Source organism: Bombyx mori, chromosome 1 (assembly GCF_030269925.1).
Source record: "Bombyx mori chromosome 1, ASM3026992v2".
NCBI classification, from domain to species: domain Eukaryota; kingdom Metazoa; phylum Arthropoda; class Insecta; order Lepidoptera; family Bombycidae; genus Bombyx; species Bombyx mori.
This window is the reverse complement of record NC_085107.1, coordinates 16,694,532-16,708,704: the sequence shown is the minus strand read 5'-3', so window position 1 is coordinate 16,708,704 and position 14,173 is coordinate 16,694,532. Positions and strand designations below refer to the sequence as shown.

At 34.0% G+C, this 14,173-nt stretch overlaps 1 protein-coding gene across 20 annotated transcripts in view; it reads left to right on the top strand.

The window, feature by feature from the left end:
* The window catches only part of LOC101744007 (coiled-coil domain-containing protein CG32809), a 305,604-nt gene that overhangs the window by 152,998 nt on the left and 138,433 nt on the right, over nucleotides 1-14,173 (top strand). For 17 of the 20 annotated variants that reach the window (XR_009973960.1, XR_009973961.1, XM_062670413.1 and 14 more), the window contains one exon: nucleotides 8,897-9,001. The exons of the other annotated variants lie outside the window; for them this stretch is intronic. Coding sequence is in view for 15 of the 17 variants with exons in the window: in XM_062670413.1 (XP_062526397.1) it covers nucleotides 8,897-9,001 (105 nt within the window). In the remaining 2 variants the exon portion in view is untranslated. The remainder of the gene's footprint in view (nucleotides 1-8,896; nucleotides 9,002-14,173) is intronic. 20 annotated transcript variants of the gene reach the window in all.

Genomic DNA, 14,173 nt, shown 5'->3' with positions numbered 1-14,173 from the left:
ATTTTGTATTTTTTGGTTTTGGAGTACCTAACAAATAAAAAAATGTATAATATGTACCTGATATAGGTAGGCCGATGGTATCTACACTGGAACAGATCGAATTTTATTTTTGCGTTTGTATTTTTCGACCGCTTCGATTAGATCATAGAGTTTCTAATCGAATAACCTGTTAGCAGCGGCCGAAACGTGAACGCATCACTCCAAATGACTTTATCTGCTTGAGGAAATACCAAAATAACTGATTTACTAGGTCGATGTTTATACGTACCGAGGTTTTGTAGTCCCTTCTCTTTTAAAACGTAGTTTTTATTAATTCTGAGGTTTAACCTATCGTTTGTTTAACATTATTCGATTTTGGGAATTTCTATCAGTTTAAATTTTCATATATGACTCATCTACCACCGATCGAGAATATAATAGAAAAGCAGATTGAAAGAAAAAATAATCTTGTTTAAAATAATACAAATTTTTAAAGATCATTTTCTATTTATTACAATTTCAGCATCATAGACATACACATTTTAACATCGGTGCTTACTAATAAGAAGATTAGAACTGTCTCCGAAGGAGTCCTCAAACGGTGACAGTGCTTTTGGATGTTGGTGAAAAATTTAAAATGGTATAGCCCACATTTCTTAACCGCAGTACACCTGCAAATATCTACCTCTCCAGATCAAGGACGAACAACACGCGGCCCGCATTTCTAAAATTGAATTTTATTATCGACTTTCTCACATCAATTCGCTTTTTGGCTCTTTTGTTCTTTTGTTCGTTTGTTTTTAATAAAGCAATAAAGTTTCATAAATTATTAATAAGAGTTAATCTATGAACGGCACGCCAAAAAAAAATAATTTAAATTAGCCCATTGATTAAAAAAGTTACTCACTCCTGCTCTAGACTAACATCGCATAAAAATATGTCTTCTTTATTTGAGTTTTTATTTTTAAAATCCCCTTACCGTCCGACATTCCGCTAAGTCAGGTAGTAGCAACGAGCCACCTTAAGATTATACAGTCATCAGCAATCGAAGAATGTTTTATCTAATGAAACGCAATACTGGTTGTAGCGTGTGTGGCCTCATCACGTAGGCAAAACTCCGCATAGTAACTGTGTCGATAGCAACTACATATTACCATACCAAAGTGTATACCTGATACAAACCTAACCTAAATAGCAGTATTGAATACCTACACATAGCAAACTGCTTTACACAACGTGACCATTATCGAATGCTTACCACAGATAATTGTACTGAGTAATGCGATTATTCAAATTGACAGAATAGTTGGGATGTGTTTCAAAACAAATATGGACCTAACGGTATTCGCGTTTTCATGATAAAGGAATAGCATCAGGTAATAAATAAGACGTGTGTGTTAGAGAGATTCCCGTGAGAAACAAATTTCTTTACTCTATTATGACGAATGCATTTATGTATAAACAAAATCGTTCATAAATTCTTGTGTGTTGAAATTTATAATACTTTCGACTATTTTATATCTGCTGATCTTCTCATGCCTATTTGTATCAAAAGCATTCATGGCAATTTAGGTTTTGGTTGCTTAAAGTACCAACATTGACGCCAATGTTATAAGATCGAACTGAATAATATTTATTTTTAATAATATTTAAGTTTACACAAAAGTTCGTCTTCAAATCTGCTTTTTTATGACCGTGATTTATCTATATATTAATACGTGAAGCAAAAACTTTGTATCCCTTTTTACGAAAATTGCGCGGACAGAGGAGTATGAAATTTTCCACACTTATAGAGAATATAGAGAAGAAGTGCACAACGCTAATATTTTTTTTTTAAATAATGCATAAAAGATACATTAAATCAATAAAGAAAACATTACACACACTACATACTATGTATTTGACGCACACACGGATGCATACTATTTATTGTCAAACTTCACTGAAGTATTTTGCTCTTGACGTCTGTTGTCAAATTGAGAATACTCTAAATATTGTTTGTCTTTGTTAATATTTTTTAGTGTAGTCTTGGCGTAATTTGTGATTATAGAAGTATAAAATACAATCATAATAGTGTACAAACTTACAATTCCAATTAATTATAGTCGAATTTCGACTACTGCGGGACCTCTAGTAAATATAACTTTATGATGAATAAACTCTAACGCACGGGTTTAGTCTTCACGCGTTTCTGTGAAAGTGTCACATTTGTTATTAGTTAAGTCAAGAGCTAGAGCATACTTTTTCTTTATTTCGTATAAACGTGATTTTTCTTTTTATATATTGCTTAGATAGATGGACGAGCTCACAGCCCACCGGATGTTAAGTGGTTACTGGAGCCCATAGACATCCACAACGCAAATGCGCCACCCATCTTGAGATATAAGTTCTAAGGTCTCAGTATAGTTACAACGGCTACCCCACCCTTCGAACCGAAACGCATTAACTGCTTCACGGCGGAAATAGGCGGGGTGGTGGTACCTACCCGTGCGGACTCACAAGAGGTCCTACCACCAGTGAATCTATCTATCAGTCCACCCGAACCGCAAGCCACCTTAAATTCGTAAAAAAATTAAAATACTTTTTATTTATTTAACGAAACTTACGTAATCAATAATATTGTAATAGTATATAGTATTATACATATTATACGGAATAGTATTATACATATTATATTTTCTTGCATATAAGGATGAACGAGCTCACTTTTCATCTGGTATGGTAAGAGGTTAAGGAGACATCATCAAGTCGTGATGTCTGTGGGCCACAATAAACACTTAAAACTAGATTATCTTAGCTCTTAATCATTAAATGAATTATCATAGATTTATTAAATGCTATAAAGTAAATTGTTTTGCAAACCTATACCTATATATAAAAATTAATTGCTTTTCGTTAGTCTCGCTAAAACTCGAGTACGGCTGGATCGATTTGGCTAACTTTGGTCTTGAATTATTTGTGGAAGTCCAGAGAAGGTTTAAAAGGTAAATAAATATGAAAATGCTCGGAATTAAATAAAAATAACAATTTTCTTTTTCCTTTGATGTGTCCCCCGTCGGAAGGATTCCTTTTGTATGTTTTAAGTTTATTTTATACAAAGTTTAGGTCCTTTATTTATCGATTGAGGATCTACGAAGTCTGCCGGGTCAGCTAGTTAAAAATAAAACAAAATGTAATATTTTGGCAAAATGGATAAAGTTTTACGTTACTCAATTAAAGTTTTCTTTTGTGGTTTTGTTCGAGAATGAATAACCAGTGGGTTCGTTTGTTGTATTCGACATAGCTGGGTTTATTATTCATAAAAGCACAATAAACTTCATTCACTGTAAAAGATGAACTTAGTCGCTACCAGTTTCTATTGATTAAAATTATATTGTATTGTTATCGCCTCTTGAGGCGGGTGCAAATATTAAGGCTAATCGGACGTTTTGAAGTCTGTCATGTCATCAAAAATGATTTGCAATAATCTTTTTTGCTTATGCTAATAAAGCACTTGATAATAAAAATAAAGGGAACGAGTAGTAATAAATAATAAAAATCAGTTTCAGCACCTAAGTTGATTTTGAATATATTTTTTTTAATAAAAACAAAAACCGATCAATTATAATTTGCTCCCAGCGACAGGGATGATGCAATTTTGTTGCGAGATATTTCCTGGGCGCTGTTCCATTGTTTTTTCAACGGGCTTCGTGAAAATAATGTGAAATAAATAAGTGCTAAGAATACCTAGGTCACAGTATATTTTAGGTCACCGAAAATTTACACACGTCAATGAATAACGCCATTTGATACTGCCTTTTATATTTTATGTAATGAGCATACACAAAATATAACATGTGTCTTTGATAGCAATGAAATTAAATATCACATCATAATGTTATTGTAAAGTGTTGTCAATGAAACGGGCTATTATTACGAACGTTCATACTTTATTCGTCCGTTTGGCCGTACCGAATTGAATATCTATAAGACGTTATTTAAATGCATGATCCCTACATCACAGGAAATGTTACTAGGAAACCGCCAAGTAATATCCAATATTACCGTCTACGTTAAAGATACACACAAAAGTATCAATTTTTCTATGAACATTATGTAGGATTCAGGATTGTTTGAATGCCTTGAATTTAATATCAGATATACACTACTTTTTAGACGTAGAACCTGCCTAATATACAAGTTATGTACAGGTATGCATGCGGGTGGATGAGTTAAGGCTCGACATATTCTAATCAATACCTGCATAAAATCGTACCTACTTTTGCTTTCTCGTTGGTATACTTCAAAACGATTTCAATTATCTATGTCGTTGTTGTTTTTTCAACAGGCCACCTTAAACAGGCCACCTATTGGAGTATTAATGAAACTATTCATATGTTTGTGAAGATTTAATATCTGTAATGAAACGTACGTCAAGGAAGTTGTTCTTCACTGTCGGAGTTGTCATCAGCACGACGCTAGATGACGCTAGCTGAGCCGAAAGCTTCAAATAATTTCTATTTATATATCACTACGCAATCAGAAGAACCCATATTTAAGACTTAAAATGCTTAATTCTGCTTCATGTCATTATAAGTGAATGTGTGACTGTTAACACTCAAATTTATGAGTATGTAATTTATAATATTAATTGAAAATGTATTGTGCCCATTTATTTCTATGAGTAACAGTTATAATCGTGCATATTTATTATTTTTATGTAGATATTTATATAACTGCCCGATTAAATGAGTTTTTTCTTCTTAATCGTTCGTTCACGGCTTATGATCGTGTCATTCTTTCTACTGTATTTCTCCATCCACCGCTTGGTTAAGGAAGACGCGAGTTATATCCAGCAGGGGGGAAATATGATCCGTCCAGCGTATTGGGCTTCGACTTCCTGGCATTTTCCCCTCCACTTGTCCTGTCACCATCAACCGTTCCAGGTCCTCAGGACTTCTTCTGGCAATATGCCCAAAATATACCAAATTATCTGTTATTATAAGCAACAAAACCGTTCGAATCGGACTTTGTGCTTGGTTCTACTGTTCTGAATTAATTCCCGTAAAAGCTACAATACTTTTTGAAAGGAAAACACTATTCCTGTAATATTTTTTATTGTGTTTTCAGTTGCATCGTCGTTATTGAAGCAGACAAAATATTTCCTTTTATACTTTTCCTGCGCAATTTTTGCCGTGTCCATTAGTCGAAGCAATCTCAGCTTGACTTTCCACAAGAAATACTTTTCTTTTATGTTACATTTCTCTATTCAGTAATAAAAATTGCGCTAAACGAAAGTAAATGTTTAATGGAATATGTAAATCAATCTATATCTATACTAATATTATAAAGAGGAAATATTTGTTTGTTTGTTTGTTTCGAATAGGCTCCGAAACTACTAGACCGATTTGAAAAATTCTTTTTCCATTAGAAGCCGACATTGTCCCTGATGAACATAGGCTACTTTTTTTTAATTTTTTTTTATTTTATTTTTTTGGTTTCATGTGTGTTTTAATGTTTCCGAAGCGAAGCGAGGGCGGGTCGCTAGTTAATGTATAAAACACGAGATGTATAAAATATTAGATCACAAAAGTTGCTCTATCTGGGCTGTTCCACCTAATGTTATAAGGCTACTACAGACCGTGAAGATAAATATAATTATATATGTATATTAGTTATGCTGCTGTATCCTGAGAGCTCACAGGGGAAGATTGTATTTTTTGGGTTTGCTTTTTATTATACGATGCCATTAAACGCTGTTATCATACAATTTCAGTTTTATCTATCCTACTGAATAAAAAAATACTGAACATCCCATAAATCACCTAAATGTTCAGGAATGTAGATAAATACATTGCTCGTCTAAGTAAAATCATAATATATAAAAACCAGGAAAAGGCTATTTAAAGTGATAATTAAAAGTCACAGAACCAAATCAAATCAAATGGCTCTTGAGAGTCCATATCAGTTGTACTGATTTGCTTGTGGTTTTACAAATCTAAATCAAGTAAATCGGCCAATGTATCAGAGGACGAGGCGGTTCTTAGTGAAAAATATTTCCTTCGATTTAGACGCCCTATGATGACGTGTGATACACAGATAAAGCGTACGTTTACTGGTAGTAGGACCTCTTGTGAGTTCGCACGGGTAGGTAACACCACCCTGCCTATTTCTGCCGTGAAGCAGTAATGCGTTTCGGTTTGAAGGGTGGAGCAACCGTTGTAACTATACTTGAGAAGAACTTATATCTCAAGGTGTGTGGCGCATTTACGTCGTAGATGTCTATAGGCTCCAGTAACCACTTAACACTAGGTCGGCTGTGATCTCGTCCACCCATCTAAGCAATAAAAAAAATAAAAATAAAATTGCAATTTTTACTTAAGAAGTGTCGTGTTAACTGTAAAAGATTAATGTATCTTCTACTGCACATAGCTGACAGCTACACTTAAGGATACTGCGGAGAAATTTGAAATGAAGAATTTAAATGAATTTATTTTTTTATTGTGTGAACAGTCTTTTCACAAAGCCAAGCGCTTTATTTTAGTGTTGTGAATTACATTTTAATCATCTATTCGATTAAGTTTGATATCTAGAAGTTTATAATTATTTGAAGTAAATTGGATTCACACGTAAATGTAATTAAATGGCTTTTCCGACTTTTTAATAAAATGTTGTTTAAATTACAAAACACTTTTTTAAGCATATAATTAAATATTCTAATAAATTTTGATAAATATCTTATACAGGGTGTGATTTTTGATAAATATCTTATACTCAATGATAACCTGATACCGAGTAAGAGGCCAAGTTATACCAGTTTAGAAAAAAGGAAAAAAGAAATCATGCTGTTGAAAGATGAAATCCAGTGAATCCAAAGATGAAAATGTTTATTATGTTGATCTGTGGTCGCGATTAATGGCGCCGCTATTTTAGATTACGCCATCAAAAAAGTTAACATAATTGTAAAATTTATGATCACAGTACTTAAAAATACGGGCAAGGATTTTAAGCTTTTCTGAAGAAATGTCTATTATCGCTTAAATGAGTGACACGGTATAACTTGAGCTCTCACCCGATGTCATTTGCTATCGTTGAGTTTTGGAACAGCCTGTATCAACTTACAACCTTAAAGTCTTAAAAAAACGTTTCAGTGCTTATACTGAATCTAAAATTCAAACTGCACGTATGTACATCATTTGATTTATCGAGTTCCAAGCATTTCTAAGAAATGAGGAGATGTATGGAAATGGTAGTGCAAGGTAGAGGGGGAAGAGGTCGATCGAAGAAGACATGGATGGAGTGTGTGAATGACGATATGAGAGAGAGAGGAGTGAGTGTTGAGATGACGGCTGATAGAAGAGAATGGAAGAGAAAAATTAGCTGTGCCGAACCCACCTAGTGGGATAAGGTGGAGAAAGAGAAGAAGAAGCATTTCTAAGAAAACATTACCCAAGTTAAAACACGGTGATTAATTTCGTTTTAATTGTGAAATTCGAATAATTCTCAAACGAATTGCGTTCCAAATATCTCAGAACTCGAGTATCGGGCGTAATTGTAGCTTTAACGGTTCGATTACGTGGAAGCTCGTGTATAATTACTATTGACTTACGTGTATTTCGAGTTCACGTATGTATGAAATAACCGTTCGTTGTATATTGAAACATGAGTCGGTCTGTTTCAAAAGCGCTAATTGGAGTAACGGCTAATGAATTCAGTGTTCACACGGCTATAAGCAGTTTTTGGAGTCTACAGATAGGACAGTATGAACATTGTTGCTCACTTTGTGATATAAGATCGGTTTTTTTACATTATCAATTGAAATATCTAAAGACAAAACAGTTCAGTATGCTTTTCAAAAAATTTTGATTTGTAATGTTTTATTAGGTATAGGCGAATTCCTGTGTTAGCAAAAAAATAGAAGCAGTTTTTTCTAGCTATACAAGATACTACGCTAATATTAAAACAAAAGATAAAATTCGATGCGTTATATTAGTTTAGGTCTTAATAAGTCAGTCATCAAGGTCGAGTTTTGATCACTGAGCAAAACACTAGCAATTATAGATACGAAGAACGCGCTCATGTTACACCGGATGTTAAATACTCAATTAACTAGTTATTAATTTAGCGGATAAGGTTTTAATAGCACTCGATACGATAGTACATCCAGCATCTTAGCCATAGTCATAGGCTCTATAAATAGCAGGTGCATTAAAATAGTGAATTTTTTCACTAAATAATGTCATATAAATTATAACGATTCAAAAAATCTGACCAATTTTAATTTACGTTTTCCTCCAAAGGAACTTAAAAGAAAGAAACTTATAAACCACTATTGTCGCCGAGCCGCTTGTTGTCCCTCATAGTAGTCTTCTTTTTCTTAATATATGACTTCATTTCATAGATTACTGCTGTTTCGAAACAAGAAGGAACACGATAAACCACCTCCCCCACCACCCATCCAGATTAAATGATGCAGTTAAAGGAATCCATCCGGATTATTGTGTGTCCGAATAGACCTAGCGTCGATCCCCCATTCTAGATCCCCCTCGAGATCTTGTGAACTTATGAACAAAGGAATGAACAAAAATGACAATAAATTAAATTAAGGAAAATTTTTAAGCCGCTGAATTTGTTTCACCGATTGAAACCGTTGGTAGACATAGCGTGTTTTGATATTCAACAAGTGTTTTCATGATATTAACTTGAAAAAAGAACAAGGTTCGGTATCGAAATCGATAGAGTCCGGATCAGAGACAAATTAATACAGATTCAACGAAATAAAATCACATGATTCAAATCTACTTCGTCTACCGTTGTTATTTAACGCCAGATATTTTTAAAAGTAATTTATTTATTTATTTCACAGTTTTAATTCCGACATACTATTAATGGAAAAACTCATTTTTATTTTTATTTTAATTTATTTTTATTTAATCAGCTACCCAGGAGCGGACAACGGTCAGCTAAGCCTTCGGAATACGCATCTGTAATGAAGCCTCGGGCTAGCGGACAAAGCCGTGTCTCTGACCCGAGAATGAGGAAGGTTTGGACGAAGCATGATAATACATACTAACAGATTTATACAGCGTTTCGAACCTTCGACTAACAAAAACTTTTTTAAGAAACCTTCAAATATAATTTCTCAATGCCACTAATTATGTAATACTGTTCTTGGCCTCTCTAATATTACTAATTATCGCATTCGAATTAAAAATGTACTCATTAATCACAGAAGCTTCATTTGTAATCCTGCGCTCCGTGCTAGTTTTAGTGAGACCAATTTCAAATATGTTCGCTTAAAATTTGCTTTCATGTTTTTCGTAGTATAACATGAAAAGTTTACATCGATTTTCCGATGAAATTCATTTCTGGTGTAATGAGAAAAGTTTTTTTTATACAATCATACATACCTAGTCAGGTCATAAATTCTGTCACATGTTTAATGTAAAATAATTGAAGCAAGTTTATTCATTATGTAACCATTCATATACCAAAATGAACTTAACAAAACATAGATTCTTATGACACTAAAGTTTATTCAAAATGACCTCCGTGATTTTGAATACAGGCCTTCAATCTGCGCGGCCAGTCGTCTATCGCAGCACGAACGAGGTCCATGTCAATATCGGCGGCTACCTTAATCAAGGATGTCTTGAGTGACTCCAAATTGGGATGAGGCTTTGAGCACGCCTTTTCCTCCAAGTGTTGCCATGTCTTGTAATCTAACGGATTCAAATCTGGACTGGAAGAGGGCCAGTCTTCGTGCCGGATGAAGTCGATTTCACGCGTCGCCAGCCAGTCTTGTGTGCTCTTCGCTCTATGGGCTGGCGCCGAATCTTGTTGGAATACCCAATGCCTGTTATTGAACATGGTATGAGAAACAGGTTCCACAAGGTTCATCAGGACTGTATTTTGATACACAACTGCATTCGTTTTTACACCTTTCTCATAAAAATGTACCTCTGTTAAGCCCCAATAAGGAACTCCCAACCATACCATGAGCGAGGATGGAAAATGACCTCGTTGGACACGCGGAATACGGTTGCTCGCTTCTTCACTACTGTGTGCGTACACCTTATTATTTTGTTTATTGTAGCTCTCTTCTACGGTAAAAATTTTTTCATCCGAAAAAAGAATTTCCCGATATTTATTTCCCGCGTACCACTTCAACAAAGCGCGGCATCTCTTCAGTCTCAGGTCCATTAGACGAGCATTCAAACGATGCCCTGTTTTTCTTCGATATGCCCGAAGCCCTAAGTCTTCAATTAACACCCTTTTCACCGTGGTTCTGCTTAACCCCATCTGAAGGGCCAACAGTTTCTGCTTACGTTTGGGATTTCTTTGAATTCGCGCCTTCACAGCTTTTATCACTGCTGGAGTCCTAACAGACCGAGGGCGACTACTTCTTGACCTGTCATCTATACTAGAGTCTTCATTGTATCGTTTGATGGTACGATAAACGAATCTTTTGGATGTATTCAAATTTTTCAGTATGTTAAAAATTTGAATTAGCGCGTAACCGCAACGATGCAACGCAATAACTGCAACACGGTCTTCTTTAAGCGTCCACTCCATATTTAAAAATGAGTAAAATTCTAAAAGTATACATTTTTATTTTCATGAACAATTCGAAATTCGAATTCAATAAACTTTTTTGTGGCCAGCATTCTAAAAGAAAAGTTTTTACTGTGTGACAATACTTATGACCTGACTAGTTATTATGTAAAAGATTAAGTAACAATGTATGTGATGTTTACCTTTTATAGTCTATAAAATTTTACTAAAAGATGATGAAATCAAGATATAGTTTCTGGTAGAGAAAAACAGATAGAAAAAGCAAATCGGACACCAGCTAAATAAGAACAATCGGAACATCTTCAGGCGGAGCTGTCTCTGCATTTGTAAGAGACAATAGTGTACAGTTTTGTTATGACAAAAGGGGAATTTAACGGTTACAATCACTTTTCCCTGATATCTCCTCTCTCTAGCTTTAGCTCGCAAAGATCCTTAGTAAGGGATCAAAAACTGCAATTGGAAAACTTTTCTTAAATAATATTCTTCATGAAACTCTCGAACTACCCGAGGAAAGTGCATCGTTTTGATACAATGAGAAATCGTTATTGTTTCTACTAATAGTTACCTTAACTTAACAATATACAACATATATTAGCGTGGTAATAAATTAACATATTCGCATACTCAATTACACCAAGCCGAGAATATATCAAGGCTAGGTAGGTAAGGTTTCCAAATGAATTGAAACTCAATACCGATTCAATTTCTATTATATCAAATATTGTTCTCATTTAGTTCGTGCAATTTCTTTATTTAGCTGTCAGTAAGAACAGTTGGTACGTTTATTTCATCCATTCGATATTGAATTCGTCTGAGCTACGTAACATATGAAGCTGATACTGACGCCTACGTGCCACATGATAACGGTACGCCTCGAACAGTGTTTCAAAGGCAAATATTATGATAACTTAACAAAACGCTAACGTTTCTCTATGTGAGGGTGTGATTAACAGATTTTTTAAATGTCTATCAAAAACATTACTGTATTTACCTTCTAAAATATTTAGTTAAGCCCCCTTTTGTGGTAAATTTGCTTGAATACGTTTGAATCATTGAATTTTGAAGTTTAAAATTTTTTTATAACATTTTTCGCTCCGATCGTCATTTTATACGTACTAGTGATCCCGCAGTAGTCGAAATTCGACTATAATTAACTGAAATTATAAGTGTGAACATTATTATGGTTCAATTTTCAAAAACTATTATACTTCTATAATCACAGATCTCGCCAAGACTACACTGTAGACAAATAATATTAAAGATTAACAATATTAACCTATTTTCAATTTGACCACAGACTTTAAGCATAACGAAAGTTTGGCAATAAACATAGATTATAAATATGTGTGTTGTCAAATACATGGTAGTGTGTGTAATGTTTTTTTATTGATTTAATGTATTAATAATGCATAATTTAAAAAATAAATTATCATTCTGCACTCCTTCGCTGTATTCTCTATAAGTGTGAGAAATTTCTTAATCCTCCGTCCACGCAATTTTCGTAAAAAGGGATACAAAGTTTTTGCTTCAAGTATAGTATATAGTATATATTCATATATAGATGCTTTTTTCTAACTTAATGCTGTAATTACCTGAATTGTTATGAACGATAGAATTTTCTGGATTATAAAAAAAAAAAAACTTTGCTTTTTTTGTGTTCATAATTGTGTCGATACGATATGTACAATAAAGTTTAAACACACAATAAAATGATTTCACATTATACGACTCTCAATAAGTCAGTCTCAAGTATACGAAAATCTAAGCGTTTCCCCGAGAGTTAGAATTCCAAACATTATTCCGTTTAGTACTACTCAGAGCGCTGTCCCATATCAGTCGACCGCAGGATGCTTTCAGTCCAATATTCAAATCTTGTGAATAATCCTCAAACTTGAATGAGCTCTTCTGAATAGTTGCCGCAAAGTCGGTGCCGTATTTTATAAAGCACCCGAAGCGACACCCGACCCGGATCTATGAACAATCTAAGTTTTGAATTTATAAATCTAACTTCTTTGGATGAACTTAATTTGATACAACTTGTAGACAGTTGGAATCGCTTTATTTACTATATGTAATTTATTTAATATATACTAAACGTTTTTCAATCTAATCACGTAGTCTTTTAAACGGATATCAATGCGTTTTCTCTCGCTGCATTCAAACCGATCGAAGAGCGCGCAAAGTGAATTCAAATGTACTTGAACATAAATTCTAATCTGACCTCGCTCGTCTTACGTGTACGGCTTTTCTTTTCGTATCATATAGGCATGGCGACTTTCCAATCTTATTGTAATAGTATTATTTAAATTTGTTAGTGATATTAAAACTTCTGTGGCGGGTAGCCACCATACAACGCAAGATATTTGACAAATGCCTAAATCTCGCTTACGCCATTTTCAAGATAAGCTCGCATATATACAAGTTCCGAATAGCAACATTTGGACCGTCGGTCTACCGAGCAAATATCACCCGCCTGGTGGAAAATTTTCCCTTTGCGTTTAAGCAGCCCCAAAACTGGTGACCTGCGACGGAATAACTGCAGCCTTCACATTCATCATCAGTGCATCAAAAACTTCGGCTACTACCATTCCTGCATTCTTGCAGATAAAAACAAAGTCATCAACAGTCGTCCCACAGCAAGCCAGCATTGCAGCCTCACCACGACCGTCGGTCTACCGAGCAAATATCACCAGCTCGGTAGAAGATCTTCCTTTCGTCGTAAGCCTCCCAAACTTCCAACGCAGTTTCAAATGTATCTGATCTACCTAAATTGATGTCTACAATTACAAGCTTGAAACTACATAGTTGGTATTGATTATGTTGTTCGTAATTTATTCGTGTTTGCGTTATAAAATATACTGGAATTATTAGTATATTATTTAGTTCAAAATAAACATTATAAAGTAAACAAAGTTCACGAATATCAGTTGCTAAACTTTTCTGAGGGTCCGTGTTTGTTAGCAAATTGTTATATTTATTGATCCGCTATCAAATATATCGCCGTTTACATTTTATCATAATTGCTTCAGTAACATTTTGATTTGTTTTGATATTTTCAATTTCGCAAAGTTTAATTAATTTTGCCTTTTTTTGTTATTATTAGTCCGTTTGGTGTGAAATTTCTAAAAAAAAGACTATTAATAATTTATATATAGCTACTGTAGAAAAATAGAGAAGCTTGTTGGCACAATGTTCAAATGACGACGATTAACACCTTAGTCGCCGGTGACCAAGAAAACCGTAAAGTTTTCAAAGCGTCTGAAGTAATCTAACAAAAATTAAAAAAAGAAGGGATTAAATCATAAAGAAATTTTAATTACGTACGTCTATGTCTTGGGAAAACCGAAGAAAATCCGGAAACTATTGTCTCAGTTTAGGACTGATTTATAACGCACATTTTTTTTTACTTTTATTGTTTGGATGTGTAAACGAGCTCACAGCCCATCTAGTCCAATTTAAATAATACTATTATAATAAGATTATTAAACTTATACTATTATAATAATATATTATTAAAAGTCGCTATACGAAAAGAAAAGCGGCAATTTTTTTAGGGCGGCACAATTTTGAGAGTAAAAATTGTTTTTTTAATCTTACCAACATTGCTAAATAAAATTAATTAATTCTAATAATTAATAAT